Here is a 21,705-nt window from a genome sequence, read left to right as displayed (position 1 = left end):
ATGTGATTCTTCATAGTTGCGTTCTCTTGTTGATTACAATCCTCTGTTGTTTGGTTTGGACTTTTATTTCAAGGTATGGTAATTGGAAGGCTTCAGTAACCTGTTTTTGTAATTTGTGTCCTCATATCACTTGTCTTGTACCATTCGGAGTTATTAAAGGAAGAACTCCACATTATCTTCTGTGTTGCTGTGTTGAGTTGTGAGTCTTTATTTATTTATTGTGTTAACAATTTGGAGGGCTCCACATTGTTTTTCTGCGGTTTGTGCCGTGGTTGTATGTCTTCTTTAGTAGGTTTGCGAGTCAGTAAGATGGGGAATTTCATCTTCTGTGATTTCAATGTCTTGCTTGCGTTTTAGAGTCATTTTCAAAGCAGTCATAAGAGGATTGGCAGAATCCTCATCTGTTGAATGTTGCTCCTCTTCCGCCAATGAGTCCTTGTGGTTTGACTGTGATACTTTGGTTCTCTTGGTATGGTGAAATTCAGTGCATTTTTGCAGACTGCATTGTTGTTGGTTTTCTGCTCTCATTAGGTCTGATGAAATATTTAAGGTGACTGCTGTTTGAGCAAGAATGACATCACATGGGTTATACCATGTTATGATGCTGAGTATGACACTATTTGCAAGTAGACTGCCTTGCTCTGATAACTTGCCTATTCCTAGCAAGCCAAGGGCTGGTCTCACTGCATCAGGGTCCCTGATCTTGCAAATTGCCCCCCTGCACATGACTTGTTACTGAAGCGTAGCAACTTTGCGCTGAGCATGTGTCTCCTCAAGTTGTAAAGTGTCAATCACCATCGTAGAACTGCTGCCACTGTCTGAACTCCCAACCAGATTGCTCACCCTGCGTGTTCAAGCATGCCTAATTATACACTGAAACCAAGTGATGGAAGGTACACTAGTACCCAACCTGAGCCATAGTTAATGGTTCTTGTATCAATCAATTGACTATGGTAGAAAGCACCAAGTAAATTTGTAAAAATGGATAAAACTAGTCACCATCTTGGGACAGAATAGTTCCACTTGGAAAGTCTTAGTCCTACCAATACTAAAGCTGTGTTAGATTTTACTCTGGGGAAGTTTGCTTGTACATTTAAAACAGTAAAATATAGGGTGGCAGAATTTAAGGGCCCATTTTCCAAGATGAACATCACAGTAGAGAACCAAATGAGGCAACAATGCCAGAAATTGTGAAGAAAATCCACAAAATTAAATTGGATGACTTTTGACTGGAAAACCACAAGCTAGCAGACATCATAAGCATTTCAAAAATGCTCTACATTGTATTTTGTTGTTGTTGTCTTCAGTCCTGAGGCTCGTTTGATGCAGCTCTCCATGCTACTCTATCGTGTGAAAGCTTCTTTATCTCCCAGTACTTACTGCAACCTACATCCTCCTCAATCTGCTTAGTGTATTCATCTCTTGGTCTCCCTATACGATTTTAACCCTCCACGCTGCCCTCCAATGCTAAATTTGTGATCCCTTGATGCCCCAGAACATGTCCTACCAACCGGTCCCTTCTTCTTGTCAAGTTGTGCCACAAACTCCTCTTCTCCCCAATCCTATTCAATACCTCCTCATTAGTTATGTGATCTATCCATCTAATCTTCAGCATTCTTCTGTAGCACCACATTTCAAAAGCTTCTATTCTCTTCTTGTCCAAACTATTTATCGTCCATGTTTCACTTCCATACATGGCTACACACCATACAAATACTTTAGGAAATGACTTCCTGACACTTAAACCTATACTCGATGCTAACAAATTTCTCCTCTTCAGAAATGCTTTCATTGCCATTGCCAGTCAACATTTTATATCCTCTCTACTCCGACCATCATCAGTTATTTTGTTCCCCAAATAGCAAAACTCCTTTACTACTTTAAGTGTCTCATTTCCTAATCTAATTCCCTCAGCATCACCCGACTTAATTCGACTACATTACATTATCCTCGTTTGCTTTTGTTGATGTTCATCTTATATCCTCCTTTCAATACACTGTCCATTCCGTTCAACTGCTCTTCCAAGTCCTTTGCTGTCTCTGACAGAATTACAATGTCATCGGCGAACCTCAACGTTTTTATTTCTTCTCCATGGATTTTAATACCTACTCCAAATTTTTCTTTTGTTTTCTTTACTGCTTGCTCAATATACAGATTGAATAACATCGGGGACAGGCTACAACCCTGTCTCACTCCATTCTCAACTTCTGCTTCCCTTTCAATTCCCTCGTATTCCAGTCAACATTCTCAAAAGCTTTCTCTAAGTCTACAAATGCCAGAAATGTAGGTTTGCCTTTCTTTAATTCTAAGATAAGTCTTAGGGTCAGTATTGCCTCACATGTTCCAACATTTCTGCGGAATCCAAACTGATCTTCCTCGAGGTCGGCTTCTACCAGTTTTTCCATTTGTCTGTAAAGAATTCGCATTAGTATTTTGCAGCTGTGACTTTTAAACTGATAGTTTGGTAATTTTCACATCTGTCAACACCTGCTTTCTTTGGGATTGGAATTATTATATTCTTCTTGAAGTCTGAGGGTATTTCGCCTGTCTCATACATCTTGCTCACCAGATGGTAGAGTTTTGTCAGGACTGCTTCTCCCAAGGCCGTCAGTAGTTCCAATGGAATGTTGTCAACTCCCAGGGCCTTGTTTCGACTCATGTCTTTCAGTGCTCTGTCAAACTCTTCCCGCAGTATCGTATCTCCCATTTCATCTTCATCTACATCCTCTTGCATTTCCATAATATTGTCCTCAAGTGCATCGCCCTTGTATAAACCCTCTATATACTCCTTCCACCTTTCTGCTTTCCCTTCTTTGCTTAGAACTGGGTTTCCGTCTCAGCTCTTGATATTCATACAAGTGGCTCTCTTTTCTCCAAAGGTCTCTCTAATTTTCCTGTAGGCAGTATCTATCTTACCCCTAGTGAGATAAGCCTCTACATCCTTACATTTGTCCTCTAGCCATCCCTGCTTAGCCATTTTGCACTTCCTGTCGATCTCATTTTTTAGATGTTTGTATTCCCTTTTGCCTGCTCATTTACTGCATTTGTATATTTTCTCCTTTAATCAATTAACTTCAATATTTCTTCTGTTACCCAAGGATTTCTACCAGCCCTCATCTTTTTACCTACTTGATCCTCTGCTGCTTCACTATTTCGTCCCTCAAAGCTACCCATTCTTCTTCTACTGTATTTTTTTCCCATATTCCTGTCAACTGTTTCCTTATGCTGTCCCTGAAACTCTGTACAACCTTTGGTTTAGTCAGTTTATCCATGTCCCATCTCCTTAAAGTCCCACTTTTTTGCAGTTTCTTCCATTTTAATCTACAGTTCATAACCAATAGATTGTGGTCAGAGTCCACATCTGCCCCTGGAAATGTCTTACAATTTAAAACTTTGTTCTCAAATCTCTGTCTTACCATTATATAATCTATCTGATACCTTCTAGTATATCCAGGATTCTTCAATGTATACAACCTTCTTTTATGATTCTTGAACCAAGTGTTAGCTATGATTAAGTTATGCCCTGTGCAAAATTCTACCAGACTGCTTCCTCTTTCATTTCTGTCCCCGAATCCATATTCACCTACTATGTTTCCTTCTGTCCCTTTTCCTACTCTCGAATTCCAGTCACCCATGACTATTAAATTTTTGTCTCCCTTCACTACCTGAATAATTTCTTTTATGTCATCATACATTTCATCAATTTCTTCATTATCTGCAGAGCTAGTTGGCATATAAACTTGTACTACTGTAGTAGGTGTGGGCTTCGTATCTATCTTGGCCACAATTATGCGTTCACTATGCTGTTTGTAGTAGCTTACCCGCATTCCTATTTTTCTATTCATTAATAAACCTATTCCTGCGTTACCCTTATTTGATTTTGTGTTTATAACCCTGTAGTCACCTGACCAGAAATCTTGTTCCTCCTGCCACCAAACTTCACTAATTCCCACTATATCTAACTTTAACCCATCCATTTCCCTTTTTGAATTTTCTAACCTACCTGCCTGATTAAGGGTTCTGACATTCCACGCTCCGATCCGTAGAATGCCAGTTTTCTTTCTCCTGATAACGATATCCTCTTGAGTAGTCCCCGCCCGGAGATCCGAATGGGGGACTATTTTACCTCCGGAATATTTTACCCAAGAGGACGCCATCATCATTTAGTCATACAGTAAAGATGCATGCCCTCGGGAAAATTACGGCCGTAGTTTCCCCTTGCTTTCAGCCGTTCGCAGTACCAGCACAGCAAGGCCGTTTTGGTTATTGTTACAAGGCCAGATCAGTCAATCATCCAGACTGTTGCCCTTGCAACTACTGAAAAGGCTGCTGCCCCTCTTCAGGAACCACACGTTTGCCTGGCCTCTCAACAGATACCCCTCTGTTCTGGTTGCACCTATGGTACGGCTATCTGTATCGTTGAGGCACTCAAGCCTCCCCACCAATTGCGAGGTCCATGGTTCATGGAGGGGAGCTACATTGTATATTGACTGAAAATCTGGACATCAGAAAGTGTGTGCAATATGGAAGCCACGTTTACACTCAATGGAACAAAGAAAGTGATGCAAGCATGTTTCAGTCAACTGTTTGGAGATGTTTTGCTGCAATAAAGCTGACTTTTTACATCAATTCATGACTGTGAAAGGAACATGATTCCATCACTTCAAGTGTGAGACACAGTAAAAGAAGTGGACTGAAAGGGGAGGATAAGCTCCAAAGAAGCCAAAGGCAGTTCCATCTGCAAGCAAGGTCATGGTGTCAGTTGTTTGGAATTCATGTGGGATGAATTTCATGGGTTACCTTCATGAAAGGACAAATAATGGTAAGTATTAGGTGCACTCATTGCAGTGTTTGAGTGATGAAATCAAGCAAAAATGGTCATGTTTAATGGAAAAGAAATTTTCATTCCATTATGACAATGCACCAGTTCACAGATCAATTATCACTGTGGCCAAAATCAATGAGATTAAATTTGAATTGCTTTCTTGTGTGCCATATGCACTAAGTTTAGCCACCTGTAACTATTTTCAGTTTCCTAACTCCCTGTCTTCATCTTCTTTCTTGACTATAGGAAAGCCTTTGACTGCGCTATGTGGGAAAAGTTGTGGCAGATGCTTGCAGAGTTCAGTGTCCCTTAACATCTGACGGCACTGATCTATACAATAATAACTTCACAGCTATGAAGACAAGTGCTGGCTCTGAGAAAGTAATCCTGGAAGGCAAGAGACCAAGAGGAAGAGCAGTGAATGGGTGAATTGACCAAATCAAGAAGATCTTGGGGTCTACTTCTTCAGCAGGTTTTAAGAGAAGCTGCTAACCACTCAGGATGGAGACACTTGGTTCATGGGGTCATGATGCTCAGCAATGAGCATGACAACTTGCAATTAACTTGAAGAAATGGCATAGTGGTAAAAGATTTGCCAAAAACGGAGAGGTGTAGTCTGCAGTTAGGTGGTTATTTTGAAGAGCTCAGTGGGTCTTATTTATTTATTTTTTTAAAAAAAATCATTCTATAAATTCTGTAATGAAGCTCTTGAGCATCACTGTGAAAAGTGTATCAAGTTGAAAGGAGACAATGTGGAGAAATAAAAATATTTGTCCACAATTCAGCACCACTAAAGTCATCTCCATGTTGTACAGAAACTGATTTAAGTTGTACTGCTGAACAGGCCTTTGAGCATAAGAACATGATTGAGTTTTAATTTGGTTCCTGACTTCATGTAGCATCCTTTCAAAAAAGACATCCATTGCAACATTGCATTTCTGACAGGCTTTTTAACTGGCAGAGTTCTGTGTGATGTCACAAATGAACAGAACAGCAGTTCATACTGGTCACACATCCCACTGCTGTCCCATAACTTTTACTGAGATGCCCTGCCAAACCTGCAGGACAGGACAGTTAGTTGGAATTGTGGAAAGGGGCCAAAATGAGCAGCTGTCAGTTACACTCGAACACATATAACTTTATTTATTTGACCAAACATTACAGTACAAATTCTTAACTTACTTATTGGATGAATACACCACACTATCTTACGCCTTAAGGGCACAACCACTTAAGGCCCCAAAATCTAACACTTGAAAAGCAACAACCTTAATTTAAAGACAGCTAAAGGTCCGTGATTTAAGACTCAAGGTAAAATTAAATTAAAAAACACAAGCAGAAGGCCTTATCTTCAATTAGGCTGAAGGCCCCAAACAGTCTGATGCTCGAAAGACAAAGATCCTTAATTTAAAAATGGCTGAAGACCCCATGACTTAAGACTCAAGGTAAAATAAATTTAAACAACAAAGCCTTATCTTAAATTAGGCTGAAGGCCCCAAACAATCTAACACTTGACAAGCAAGGAATTTTAATTTTAAAGTGGCTGAAGGCCCGTGACTTAAAACAGCACTAAAAACAATTCAACTTTAATTCAAAACCATTGGCTATGAGCCATACAAATATACACTACAAAAATAAGAAAAGGCAGTGCATCAAACAGCACTCAGAAGATTCGGGTGCTGGCTAGCACTTGAAATATTAACGATCACTTAGGTGAGACAGGCAGTCAGCCCAACCATACTCGATCCAACGACAACCCAACCAACAGACAGTCAACGGACCCACCAACAACGTAACTTGCAGTCCACTCGACCAGCACACAACTGGGAGTTCAATGCAAAATGTGAAAGGCATGGACACCCACAACCAAGCATACATTAAGCTGTCAAACTACACACCTTGCTGGACAGCAACAACACGGTGAGGAAAGGACACTGCCTGAATTTACGTCAATGGCCAGTGTAGGTAACCGGAATGTTATTGGCCACAATGCAGAAAATACCGCTGGTGCACTTCAATTGCAAATAACGAAATACAGTTAGACTCCACCGGACGAAGGCTAAACCTTCGCCAACTCAAACACACAAGTTGTTCCTTGCGGGAATGTCCCAACAGCCAGCAACGAGAACCAAACGGCACAGTGTGAACAGTCTTGACTTGCTGGTAAATTAAATCCAAACTCAACTTTCGTGTCCAGGGTCGGTGAGCCACGGACCTCGTAGCAATGGGAACAGCCCAGACACTGCGCAGAGACCGCCAGCGAGCCCAGCCAAACTACGACCTGCATAGATTTCCTCACTGCTCCACGCCAACTGGCCAACTCCTCTCACACCAGCAGAGACAGCACTAAAATAACTGAGCAGTCGACATCACTAGCTACAGACAATTTCACAAACACCAGGACAAAGAACGCAACCAATGCTAAAAGCAATGACCAAGCAATGACACGACCGAACCACGAGTTGAGACACACACCACCAACCCATAAGTGACTGGCGAGCAAATACACATCATCTGGTAAAATGATCAACCAAGGCTCTCCACAGTTCAAGTCATGTGTGCCGCCAATGGTCAGGCAAGTCATGGCTATCCAAGCCTCACTACTGCTCCAACCCAACCGACTTCCGCCATGTCCCAACTATATGTATGCCAGGTCCGAACTCCACTAGAGGTGCATTCCCACTTCCTGGCAGATCCGAACCCCCTGCCAACACATGACAACCAGGAAATAATAGCAGTCAGAAAAGATAATACGCCAGGGCTTATATCGATAAGCGCCACTGCTGCCACTCACAGGCAGGCATGGTGGCAACTCAGTGACACCAGTAATTGTAATTAACATAATGAGATCGTAGTACAGTAAAAACAGGATGTCAAATGAGATATGGCATGAACACAAGCCATGCACGGCTCATTTACGTTTAGTTTTGTGTAACATTTGCATTCTTATTTTTCTTGTCTGGCATCCTTTCTGTCGATTAGGCACTGACTTGAGCAGCTTTATCTTTGCTGCTACCTCATTTTCAGCTGTCTTGATATAAATGAAAAATGCAGGTGCAGATGAAACCATTCTTCTCATGGTGGTTGCTGAACTATGCGGATGCAGAGAGGGATGCACTCACTTTTATTTATTTTTAATAGATTTGCTTGGTTAATGGCAAGTCTCAAAATACTTAAGTGTGGACTATGTCATTTGATACGTTATTTAAAGCAGTCTATGTTCAAAACAGAAAGAGGGATAGAGAAGCAAAATCAGCTGGAAGAAAGAGAATAAGATTTTTTTAAATCGTATGATAACTACCACACAATGAATTTCGCACACACTTTCTCTCTGTCTCACTTTTATAATCATTAAATTCAGTCTCTTCTGTCAATTTTAGATTTTCTGTTTAAACAGTTACACTATTTATGTTGTATCATGCCATATAAGATCTCTATTTGTACACCCACTTTTCCAATGAGTAGCCATGTTATCCGTGTTTGTTCAGGGAGTCAAGTAATTGACTCTCATGTGATGTATTAAAGAAAACTGATCAGCTATTGATACTAAGAATCTGTGTTAGAACCTTTGTGTTTTGACTTCATATATTTAAATATAGTTGTACTGTTGAAAGATTAGTTTTCTGCATGTGACCCATTTCGTCACATCTGTCTTGAATTAGCAAATTTAACAAAGTTAGTGTACTAATACAACACGATAAAACTAAAAAAAGAAAGAAATGGAACCTATTTCAACCAGATGAGATGTGGCAAAATTGCTAGTTCTGAAAGACCTGTCTCCAGAACAGTGGTATCAAAGTACCTCTTCCAACTTGAGGGAGACAGTCCCCACTGAGGCTTATAATTAAAATGCAGCTACTCTCAGAGGTCCAGTGTGGATTGCAATTATCATATGGAAGCAAAACTTGGTAGACCTGCTAATGTATTGATGTGGAACAGATTTACAATGGAAAATATTTATTCCAGTTTTCACCCCCAGGTATGCTTTTACTATCTATTTGTTTTGAAATGAAAGTAATCTATTCATTGATAGATTAATGTTGGTATTGATAAAAGTCTTTTATGTCTTTTGAAGGTTACACAGTGAATATAATATGGGCAAATTAGAATAACCAAGATGTTGTACATGGTAGACCTTCTTGATGTGTTAAGCAGATAAAAGTAACCTAAAATGATATATCAGCCAAAAACTAAACACCGGCTGTTTATAGCAATAGCATAAATTAAAAACAACTGTGGTATTGCATGCAGAAGTTGGAATAACAAGTCCTGTTTTATTGGTGGCACATATTTCACTCTAAGTGAATAAAATATTAAAGCAACTGTCCTGGAAAGATAGTTTAACTGGGCACCAACAGCCTGCCTGCATGTATATGCTGGGTCCATGACTAACAGCTGCGCGTTTCCCACCCCACACATTGAAGACCATGGTGTGTTTCTCTAGCAAGGGCCTCTGAATGGCGACATCCTCTATGATCTGTATACAGTGACGTTATAGCCCTACCCCTTGTCGCGTGCTGTTTTCTAGTGAACCAGCACGTAAACTGGTGAGCCACAACAGCAGTGTATCAGTAGGAACTCAAGATGATGAGTAGATGTCTCAGGGAAATACACAATCCTGTCTGACATGACATCTGCAAATCATTCAAACAATTTAAATGTTGTTTCCATTTCTACAATGGTTTAAAAGTTCAGGATTATTCATAAGTATCTCCAGGGTATAAGAAAATGAATACTTAAAAACTAAAAGACCTACAGAAAAATAATACAAATCCATGGACAGATCATCCAAGTTTCATTTCCTAATACATGTCATAAGCTACTTTCAGAGGGCACCACAAGGGGACAGACCTGTCAGAACTTGGCATATATTGGAGCAATACATGTTTTTGTGTTCTTGAATTTGTTAAATGCAAATCCATTGTGATGTTTCAGTGATGATTTCATCACAGGTATCAAGTAAAAGCTCTAATAGACAGAACAGTCAAGGATGGTACAACACATTCTGTGGGACTGGCAGCTTATGTGGTGTGAAGAAAACAGGCAAGTTGGGACAGTGAGTAAAAAAGAAAAATCGAGACATGTTCGTAACATTCGTCAATCTGGAAAAAGTATTTAGCAATGTAAAATGGTGCAAGATGTTCAGAACTCTGAGAAAAATAGGGGTAAACCATAGGAAAATATGGGTAACATACAATATGTACAAGAATCAAGAGGGAGCAATGAAACTGGAAGGCCAATAATGAAGTGCTCAGATGAAGGAAGAGTGTAAGACAGGGATAAAGTCTTTTACTACTCCTGTTCAATCTACGCAGTGAAAAAGCGATGATGGATATCAGTGATAAGACTCACTTGAGAACATTGCTATCCTCAGTGAAAATAAAGAAGAATAACAAGATATGTTGAATGGAATGAGACATATGATGACTCATTCATCATGAGTGGATGAAATAGATGACACATGAGAGTAGAGAGCTGCAGGTACGACATTCAGCTGTCTGGCACTTTCTATGCAAATATATGGGTATAAAACAGTACTGGCTACAGTTGCTACATACACTGACTACTTGGGACAAGGAGCTCTGTTCTGACTTCTTCAATGACTTGCTGTGCTCACTGGAGGAGAGGATTTTTCATGGAATTTTGTTTTTCATTGTAAGGGAAACTGATTTCATGTATCTGGAAATGCTGCAGCAGTGGTTTATGGCATAATGGTAGCAATCCAATGGAAACTTCATTTCGCCATAAGATAGTACCACAATGCTGAACTGCTTCAGAAATGAATTGGATTTGACTCTCCTCTTCATCAGTGGCTCCTGTTGTCACCTGACGTAATGAAGTGTGATTTCTGCTTGTGGAGTCATGTCAAAGTCCTGCTTCCATTGCCATTTAATTGGGAGAGTTACATGGCAGGGTAATTAATGTGGTTGCTGAAATTGTCTGTGGCATATTGGGACCTGTATGGCAAGATGATACTGCAGTGCCTGTGTTGTTCTGATGACGATGCACTCCAGTGACCAGAACAGACATATCAGATGAATTCGCAACTGTGAATAATGATTACTATCAGCTGTAGAATGAAATGATGACAATGAAAATTTGTGCCAGACTGGGACTCAAACGTGAATTTCCTGCTCACAATAAATGCGAAATCTGCATTTGAGTCCCAGTACGGCACAAATTTTCATTGTCATCATTCCATTATACAGCTGATGGTAATCATTATTCACAACTGCGTATTCATCTGATATGTATGGATAAAGTTTATCATGTTGATGACTGGCGCATCACACATGGTTCCATATTGGGCAACTGTAATGTGACTTAAAAACTTGGATAGAGCCTCTTCCCACTGATGTATGTCTGTTTTCTGTATGTCTTGGAATTTCCATCCAGTTGTCTTCTGAAGCCCTGGAGGAACTTATGAACAACCTTACTGTAGACCTGTGATGAATTTCATAAAACAAGAATTTATGTCTTCAGTCACTGGCCATAAACTTGCTTCAAGGGTGACTATAATTGATGAAGTGTGGAAAATCGACGTAGTTTATGAAAGCAGTATAAACTTATGTGGAAATATAAATTGTAGTATCAATCAATGGACAGAATCTGTTTTCTATGTTTTTTATCTGTGACAAAGCAGGTACCATTCTTATTTCAGTAAATTACTGCACTTATTTTGTAGGATCTGTGATTCAAAACAACAAGTAAAATACAGGCAGTGCTAGAACTATGGACAAATATGAACTATTCCAGCATGTTTTTTCTCAGTGGATATTTGATTCCTGTAACTTTCACCTAGAGAAACAACTATTTAATGCTCTGAAACTTCTGCATTTGAAGGCCACATCAGACTGTAAACATTAAGAATGAGTTGCAACAGTGAGAGTCTTTAGCGTTTGAGCTTTTCAGTAGAAAACTGATATCAAACTCTGTTTAGTTTTCTTCTAATTTTTACTTTTATCTCAATAAGGTCTGTTTTCCTCATGACAATCATTGCTAGGTATAACATGCAAGTACTGTAAAAAGAAACTCAGTGTCATTTGTTTCTTATAATGTAATGTCTGGTAACTCATACAAACATATGGATGACACATTACAAGAATTATCATTTTATCCTGCTGCAGATATGCAGACATAGATCATGAAGTAGATATACACAAGGTTTATCATCCGATTCCCATACAATGCAAAAAATGGTAAATTCAATCCCTTATCTTCAAGGTAAACACAATCAGGAACATTAATCTGAGGTACCACAAAGTACGGCCATGTTTTCATGTCATTGTGTAATACTAGATCACTCAAAACTGTCAGAATTGCAAGATGTGGCTGCACAATATGACAGCACTATTATGATGTTTGCTCTCTGTTGCTATTTTGCTGTACAGTTATGGTAGACAGTGCACAGAACTTTGCCCATTGCCTTCTTATAGTGATGTGGTTTCCCACTTCCTGTCCATGTTACTACTTAGAGGATATAGGAACTGTCTGTAGGAGGCACAGAAACTGAGGAACAGTCTCTGGCACTTTACGCCCACGTCATCATAGATGCCTTCCTGGTGTCGAGGGACACAGCTCTCCAGTCCTTCCCGGTGCCGAGGAACATAGCGGAAGTGTGACATTGGCCTTCCGGGCCTCTGCAGCACGCTGCAGATTCCAGTCGATGGCAGCCTCCACAATAGACGTTCCTTGGATGAAGTCGACTGCCACGGCATTCACCGTCTGTCCCCATTTTCCACGGTACCTGCACAGAAAATGTCATTGACAGGTCAGGAAGACTATGTTCATACCACACACTTCTGCTGCTACAGATCGGCAGTCCTGATTAAAACTGGTTATAGTCATATTTAGAATTGTATTCTAGAGTTATTAATCATTATTATAGCTGTTAGATTGGTACATTAGCTTGTAGTGTTTTTCCATAAGTTTAATAAACATAACAGATACACATAACAGACACTTTAGTCATCAATAATATATTCTCCTTGACTATTACAACAGTCCACCAATGCTGGGGTAATTTCTCAGTTCCACAATTGTGGAAATCGGGTGGTTTTGAGGTGGAGAACTCATTGAGCCATGTTCAGAGTACAGTTTCATCCATAAAGGAAGTTCCTTGAAGTTTGTTTGATAAAGAGCAGAAAAGGTGACAGTCTAGGCCACAAGATCAGCTGAATGAAATAGGTGCAGAATGGCCCCCTGACCCAACTTGTCTGTAGTGTTTTTTGACAGTCTATCAGAATACGGGTCTTATCATGTGGTATGCAGTACTGATAAGCCCTTTTTTGAACCTTCCCTATTGCATGCAAATTTTGCACAATTGTGGAATGATCACAGAGCCTTGCAGGTCAAGGTCAAGGCCAAAAGATTCTTAAAATGAAAAAACAATTTTCTTGCTGTGCTCTGTCCAGTGGCGTTATCCTCATACGTGCGCAGCGGCTGCCTTCACTGCTTCCACCCCTCCATTGGATTCAGAGTAATATGTCAGAAATGTTCTGATTTCTCCACTTGCAACTCCATTTTCTAGCGTCCACAGCTCCAGTCAGTATCTCCAAATGACCAAATGACAATATGTGAACTCAAATAGAAACACCAATATCTGAACCAATAGCAATCAGAATACCAACGTGCAAAATGAAAACATTACAAACTTATGCACTGAGCTAATATAAATACAATATCATTGCAGGTCCCTAGATATGATTACTGTATAGTTACTTGCTTTGATCACAACACAATCTAAACACCCAGACCACAACATGGTCATTCAATCTCTTACATGGATGAGCCAAAGCATTATGACCACTTTCCAATGTTAGAAAGACATTGCCTTGTGGTACTGGAGGCACATACCACTACGAAATAACTGGAGTGGAGATGATGAAGGAATCATTCTAGTAACTAAACAGGGTGAAAATGGGGATGCGTTTTGATGTAAAGTGACTTTGACAAATGTCAGAGAGTTATGTCTCAGCACCCCGAAATAACAGATCTGGTAAGTTATTCACATGCTACTTTAGTGAGCATCCATAGAAAGTAGCTGAAGGTTGAGTGAAACACAAGTAGGTGTGAAGGTACTGGACAGCCACATCTCACCACAGAGTGTGGAGGTTGCAGACTTGCCTACATTGTAAAGCAGGATAAACAGCAGACTGCAGCAGATCTGATGGTAAAATACATTGCTATTTTGGGTACAGAGGTAACTATAGATCCACAATGATAGCAACTGTTCTATCTAAAATAGTAGGAGCAGTGATTAAAGACAGAATTATATACTTCATAGAGAAACAAAATATTTTAAATGTAGCACAATATGCATTTAGAAAGGGGAGATCCACTAAGAATGCAGTAGCAAATTTTGTAACACACGCCGCTGAGGAACTGGATCATCAAAGGAAAGTATCTAGTGCACATTTAGACCTTTCAACAGTTTTTGATTGTGGCTGTCATGAAATTCTTTTAGAAAAACTGGACTGCTGTGGCATAAAAGGAAAAGTTGCGGAATTTATAAAAACCTTTGTAGAAAACAGACAACAGTGTGTCAAAATAAAACTTAAATCCAGTAATACACAGGAAAATGTCTACTCTGATTTCCTGGAGGTAAAATATAGAGAAGCTCTGAGTTCAATACTAGGGCCTCAGCTCTTTATCTAGTATATAAATGACATGCCCACTGCAGTATATGAAAAAGTGATTACATGTGCCGATGCCACAACTTTGATAGTATTTAGTGACTTAATGGAGGATTTGGGAAAAAGAACCAGTGAAAATCTGGAAATGACAGAATGGTATTTTAGAGAAAATAATTTATTGATCAACAGAAAGAAAACTGTTTGTACAAAATTTGAAACAAAGAGAACTAACAGCCCAGAGGAATTTATTTTGAGCATTGAGGATGCAAAGTTAAAGGAAGTGGACTGTAAAAGGTTTCTGGGGACAGAGGTGGACAAATTTCTGACAGGGGAAACCACACCAATAAAATCTGTTAAAAAATAAGTACAAATATATTCTTAATGAAAAGAATGGGCTTACAATGAACATACAAACATTGAAACATTGCTTCTGATTCAGATTCCTTATTTGCTGTTGACCACATGCAGTGAAATAGGCTTTATAATGATGTCAAGATGCATAAGAAGTTACTATATTAGTTAGTGTTTACATTACAAGTACAAATTATTTATGCCACATTAATCAGTTGTACAGTATTGCAATCATAGACTCTATGTTACAAGTAGCCAAGAATTCTGTAAGACTGTAGTATGGATTGTCTATTAAGCATGTGTGTAGTTCACTTTTAAAATTAATGAAAGATGTATTGAGTGCAGTATGTGTTAATTTGCTAAATAATTTCATTTCATTTCATTTCTTTTTGTGAGAGTTGCCTGTTTTTGTCAGCCTATGCCTAGGAATGTCAATACTCTCTTTGTTTCGGGTGTCATGAAAGTGTGTGTTCTGTCTGGTGTTAAACTTTGTTCTGTTCTTTTTTACATATATCAGTGATGCATAAGTATAAAGATTTATTACTAAAATTATTTTCATTTTGATGAATAGGGGATGGCAGTGTTCCCTTGGACCAACCTTTTACATTATTCGTAGCACCTTTTTCTGCATCAGTAGTACATCACTGACATGACTTGAGTGGCCCCATAGTAACAGCCCATAAGATATATGAGACTGAAAACGTCCAAAGTAAACTGTTCTGAGATATTTATTACTCACTAGATCAGATGGTTTCCAGATTAGATATGACACCCTTGATAACTTCTTACAGACCTGGTTAATATGGGGTTGCCACTTAAGTCTGGAATCAATGTGTATTCCAAGCAGTTTTATGGATTTTGGTTCTACCTTGTTAGCCAGTCCAAACTGCAGATGCTGAGTTTTCTCTGGATTACATAGAAGTTTATTAGCTGAGAACCAGTTTAGTGTTAAGTCTGGAATCAATGTGTATTCCAAGCAGTTTTATGGATTTTGGTTCTACCTCGTTAGCCAGTCCAAACTGCAGATGCTGAGTTTTCTCTGGATTACATAGAAGTTTATTAGCTGAGAACCAGTTTAGTGTTAAGTTGAGAGTGTCCTGCGATTTTTGGTGTAGCTTTGTTAAATCTCGATTTGTGCTGATTAAGGTTGCATCATTGGCATAGCAGATAATTGACTTGGGCCCAACATAAGATGGCAAATCATTAATTTGCAACAATGAAGAAGAAAGGACAGAGGACAGAACCCTGAGGCACATCAGATGTGATATTATTCATAGAAGAGTGTCTATTTTGAATTGGCATGAATTGTCTCCTGTTATTTAGATAAGAGTTGATTAGTTTAACCGTGTATTATTTATACCATAATATTTTAGTTTGGCTAGTAGGATGTCAAATGGGATACAGTAAAATGCCCTACTCAGATCACAAAGTTCAAGTGAGACTGTTTGTTTATTTTCAAATGCAGTTAATGTCTGATTAAATAAAATAGAAAGAAACTTCCACATGGGAAAAAAATATATTAAAAACAAAGATTCCAAGACTTACCAAGCAGCAAAGCACCAGTAGACAGGCACAATAAAATAACACACACACACACAAAATTTCGAGCTTTTGCAACCGGTGGCTGCTTCGTCAGGAAAGAGAGAAGGAAAAGAAAAGATGAAAGGATGTGGGTTTTAAGGGAGAGGGTAAGGAGTCATTCCAATCCCGGGAGCGGAAAGACTTACCTTAGGGGGAAAAAAGGATAGGTATATACTTGCCCGCACACACACACACGTATCCATCCATACATACACAGACACAAGCACACGTATTTACAGGCAAAGAGTTTGGGCAGAGATGTCAGTCGAGGCGGAAGTGTGGAGGCAAAGATGATGATGAATGACAGATGAGGTATGAGTGGCGGCAACTTGAAATTAGCAGAGATTGAGGCCTGGTGGATAACGAGAATAGAGGATATATTGAAGGGTAAGTTCCCATCTCTGGAGTTCGGATAGGTTGGTGTTGGTGGGAAGTATCCAGATAACCCAGACGGTGTAACACTGTGCCAAGATGTGCTGGCCATGCACCAAGGCATGTTTAGCCACAGGCTGATCCTCATTACCAACAAACACTGTCTGCCTGTGTCCATTCATGCGAATGGACAGTTTGTTGCTGGTCATTCCCACATAGAAAGCGTCACAGTGTAGGTAGGTCAGTTGGTAAATCACGTGGGTGCTTTCACGCGTTGCTCTGCCTTTGATCATGTACACCTTCCGGGTTACAGCACTGGAGTAGATGGTGGTGGGAGGGTGCATAGGACAGGTTTTACACGGGCGACGGTTACAAGGGTAGGAGCCAGAGGGTAGGGAAGGTGGTTTGGGGATTTCATAGGGATGAACCAAAAGGTTACGAAGGTTAGGTGGACGGCGGAAAGACACTCTTGGTGGAGTGGGGAGGATTTCATGAAGGATGGATCTCATTTCGGGGCAGGATTTTAGGAAGTCGTATCCCTGCCGGAGAGCCACATTCAGAGTCTGATCCAGTCCCGGGAAGTATCCTGTCACAAGTGGGGCACTTTTGGGGTTCTTCTGTGAGAGGTTCTGGGTTTGAGGGGATGAGGAAGTGGCTCTGGTTATTTGCTTCTATACCAGGTCGGGAGGGTAGTTGCGGGATGCGAAAGCTGTTTTCAGGTTGTTGGTGTAATGGTCCAGAGATTCAGGACTGGAGCAGATTCATTTGCCACGAAGGCCTAGGCTGTAGGGAAGGGACCGTTTGATATGGAATGGGTGGCAGCTGTCATAATGGAGGTACTGTTGCTTGTTGGTGGGTTTGATGTGTTTGGGTTTGATGTGGACGGATGTGTGAAGCTGGCCATTGGACAAATGTAACGTCAAGGAAAGTGGCATGGGATTTGGAGTAGGACCAGGTGAATGTGATGGAACCAAAGGAGTTGAGGTAGGAGAGGAAATTCTGGAGTTGTTCTTCACTGTGAGTCCAGATCATGAAGATGTCATCAATAAATCTGTACCAAACTTTGGGTTGGCAGGCTTGGGTAACCAAGAAGGCTTCCTCTAAGTGACCCATAAATAGGTTGACATATGAGGGGGCCATCCTGGGACTCATGGCTGTTCCCTTTAATAGTTGGTATGTCTGGCCTTCAAAAGTGATGAAGTTGTGGGTCAGGATGAAGCTGGCTAAGGTGATGAGGAAAGACGTTTTAGGTAGGGTGGCAGGTGATCGGAGTGAAAGGAAGTGCTCCATTGCAGCGAGGCCCTGGACGTGCGGGATATTTGTGTATAGGGAAGTGGCATCAATGGTTACAAGGATGGTTTCCAGGGGTAACAGACTGGGTAAGGATTCCAGGCGTTCGAGAAAGTGGTTGGTGTCTTTGATGAAGGATGGGAGACTGCATGTAATGGGTTGAAGGTGTTGATCTACGTAGGCAGAGATCCGTTCTGTGGGGGCTTGGTAACCAGCTACAATGGGGCGGCCAGGATATTTGGGTTTGTGAATTTTAGGAAGTAGGTAGAAGGTAGGAGTGCGAGGTGTCGGTGGGGTCAGGAGTTTGATGGAGGCAGGTGAAAGGTTTTGTAGGGGGCCTAAGGTTCTTAGGATTCCTTGAAGCTCTGCCTGGACATCAGGAATGGGATTACCTGGCAAACTTTGTATGTAGAGTTGTCTGAAAGCTGACGCAGTCCCTCAGCCACATACTCCCGACGATCAAGTACCACGGTCGTGGAACCCTTGTCAGCTGGAAGAATGATGATGGATCAGTCAGCTTTCAGATCAAAAATAGCCTGGGCTTCTGCTGTGGTGATGTTGGGAGTAGGATTAAGGTTTTTCAAGAAAGATTGAGAGGCAAGGCTGGAAGTGAGAAATTCCTGGAAGGTTTGGAGAGGGTGATTTTGAGGAAGAGGAGGTGGGTCCTGCTGTGATGGAGATCGGAACTGTTCCAGGTAGGGTCAATTTGGATAGTGTCTTGGGGAGTTGGATCATTAGGAGTGGGATCAGGATTATTTTTCTTCGTGGCAAAGTGATATTTCCAGCAGAGACTACGAGTGTAGGACAGTAAATCTTTGACAAGGGCAGTTTGGTTGAATCTGGGAGTGGGGCTGAAGGTGAGGCCTTTGGATAGGACAGAGGTTTCGGATTGGGTGAGAGGTTTGGAAGAAAGGTTAACTACTGAATTGGGGTGTTGTGGTTCCAGATTGTGTCGACTAGAATTTTGAGGTGTTGGGGGGAGTGGATCTGGAAGTGGGCGATTGAGTAGATGGGAGAGACTGGGTCTGTGTGCAATGAGAGGCGGTTGAGGTTTGTTGGAAAGGTTGTGGAGGGTGAGTGAGTTGCCTTTTCGGAGGTGGGAAACCAGGAGATTGGATAGTTTTTTGAAGTGGAGGGTGGCATTCTGTTCTAATTTGCGGTTGGCCTGTAGGAGGATGTTATGAACAGCCGGTGTGGATGTGGGAGAGGAAAGATTGAGGACTTTGATTTGGGATAGGAGTTGACGGGTGTGTTCATTGGCCGAGTCGATGTATAGGTGAAGGATTAGGCGGGTGAGGGCTATGGATTGTGCAGTTTGGAACTGGTATAAGGACTGATGGAAAGAAGGATTGCAGCCAGAGATGGGAACTTTAAGTGTCAGGCCTTTGGGGGTAATGCCAAATGTCAGACAAGCCTGAGTAAATAAAATATGGGAGCATAATCTGGCTAGGGCGAAGGCATGTTTGCGAAGGGAATGTAAATAAAATTTAATGGGATCGTTGTAGGGATGTTGTGAGGTTGACATGGTCTTAAAAGGTGGAAAGGGTAACATGAGGTTAAAGTGAAAATAAATATATATATATATATATATATATATATATATATATATATATATATATATATATATATATATATATATATATATATATATACGGAGAGACAAAGGTGTGAAAAAAGTCGAAAAAGTGTTGGTTTGAGATGAGCTATGTTGATCCTGTGCTGAACTTAGGTTGGTGAACAACAATGGGTGCAAAGGTTAGCTAGTTGTGTTGTCTCCAAAACACGTTAAAGGGTGGGGAAATTCAGGAAAATTTCGAAAAAAATGCGTGTAAATGTATTTAAAGGACTGGTTATGTACTGGCAGGTTATGAAAATGAGGCTAACAATTGTTTGACAAAGAAATAATAACGTTTCAACCTGTGGGAAGCTGCTAAAAAATGATCGGTTATGTGTCCAATGGCCAGCTTCACACATCCGTCCACATCAAACCCACCAACAAGCAACAGTACCTCCATTATGACAGCTGCCACCCATTCCATATCAAACGGTCCCTTCCCTACAGCCTAGGCCTTTGCAGCAAACGAATCTGCTCCAGTCCTGAATCCCTGGACCATTACACCAACAACCTGAAAACAGCTTTCGCATCCCGTAACTACCCTCCCGACCTGGTATAGAAGCAAATAACCAGAGCCACTTCCTCATCCCCTCAAACCCAGAACCTCTCACAGAAGAACCCCAAAAGTGCCCCACTTGTGACAGGATACTTCCCGGGACTGGATCAGACTCTGAATGTGGCTCTCCAGCAGGGATACGACTTCCTAAAATCCTGCCCCGAAATGAGATCCATCCTTCATGAAATCCTCCCCACTCCACCAAGAGTGTCTTTCCGCCGTCCACCTAACCTTCGTAACCTCTTGGTTCATCCCTATGAAATCCCCAAAACACCTTCCCTACCCTCTGGCTCCTACCCTTGTAATCGCCCCCGGTGTAAAACCTGTCCTATGCACCCTCCCACCACCACGTACTCCAGTGCTGTAACCCGGAAGGTGTACATGATCAAAGGCAGAGCCACGTGTGAAAGCACCCACGTGATTTACCAACTGACCTACCTACATTGTGACGCTTTCTATGTGGGAATGACCAGCAACAAACTGTCCATTCACATGAATGGACACAGGCAGACAGTGTTTGTTGGTAATGAGGATCAGCCTGTGGCTAAACATGCCTTGGTGCACGGCCAGCACATCTTGGCACAGTGTTACACCATCTGGGTTATCTGGATACTTCCCACCAACACCAACCTATCCGAACTCCGGAGATGGGAACTTGCCCTTCAATATATCCTCTATTCTCGTTATCCACCAGGCCTTAATCTCCGCTAATTTCAAGTTGCCGCCACTCATACCTCACCTGTCATTCATCATCATCTTTGCCTCCACACTTCCGCCTCGACTGACATCTGTGCCCAAACTCTTTGCCTGTAAATATGTCTGCTTGTGTCTGTGTATGTATGGATAGATATGTGTGTGTGTGTGTGTGTGTGTGTGTGTGTGTGTGTGTGTGTGTGTGTGTGTGTGTGTGTGCGCGAGTATATACTTATCCTTTTTTCCCCCTAAGGTAAGTCTTTCCGCTCCCGGGATTGGAATGACTCCTTACCCTCTCCCTTAAAACCCACATCCTTTCATCTTTCCTTTTCCTTCCCTCTTTCCTGATGAAGCAGCCGCCGGTTGCGAAAGCTTGAAATTTTGTGTGGGTGTGTTTGTGTGTTATTTTATTGTGCCTTTCTACTGGCGCTTTCCCGCTTGGTAATGTCTGATTAAATATGTCAAGGACAGCAGAGATGATATTTTTCCCTTGTCGAAAACCATGCTGTCTATTACAGAGAAGGTCATACTTTTCAAAATAGTTACTTAGCTGTTTGTGAAAAATTGCTTTAAATATTTTGGAAAAGACTGGTACAGTAGACATTAGTCTATAGTTTTGAGGGAGGCGTTTCCCCCCCCCCCCTTCCCCCCACCCTTTGTATATAGGTATAACTTCAGAAATTTTGAGCTGATCAGGGAAAACTCCAGATTCTAGGCATTTATTAATAATAAAAGCAAGTAGATTGCAAATGAGGTGTATTGTTCTTTTTACTGTGTAGTTAGATAG

General features: G+C 41.0%; 1 protein-coding gene across 1 annotated transcript in view; it reads right to left on the bottom strand.

The window, feature by feature from the left end:
* Positions 1-5,942: 5,942 nt before the first annotated feature.
* The window catches only part of LOC126284651 (PI-PLC X domain-containing protein 1-like), a 365,603-nt gene continuing 349,840 nt past the window's right edge, over positions 5,943-21,705 (bottom strand). Inside the window, exon 9 of the mRNA XM_049983744.1 lies at positions 5,943-12,572. Coding sequence (XP_049839701.1) covers positions 12,371-12,572 — 202 coding nt within the window. The 3' untranslated portion in view covers positions 5,943-12,370. The remainder of the gene's footprint in view (positions 12,573-21,705) is intronic.

The sequence above is a fragment of the Schistocerca gregaria genome, chromosome 8 (genome assembly GCF_023897955.1).
Source record: "Schistocerca gregaria isolate iqSchGreg1 chromosome 8, iqSchGreg1.2, whole genome shotgun sequence".
NCBI classification, from domain to species: domain Eukaryota; kingdom Metazoa; phylum Arthropoda; class Insecta; order Orthoptera; family Acrididae; genus Schistocerca; species Schistocerca gregaria.
Note: the sequence above shows the minus strand (reverse complement) of the source record. Positions and strands in the feature narration are given on the sequence as shown.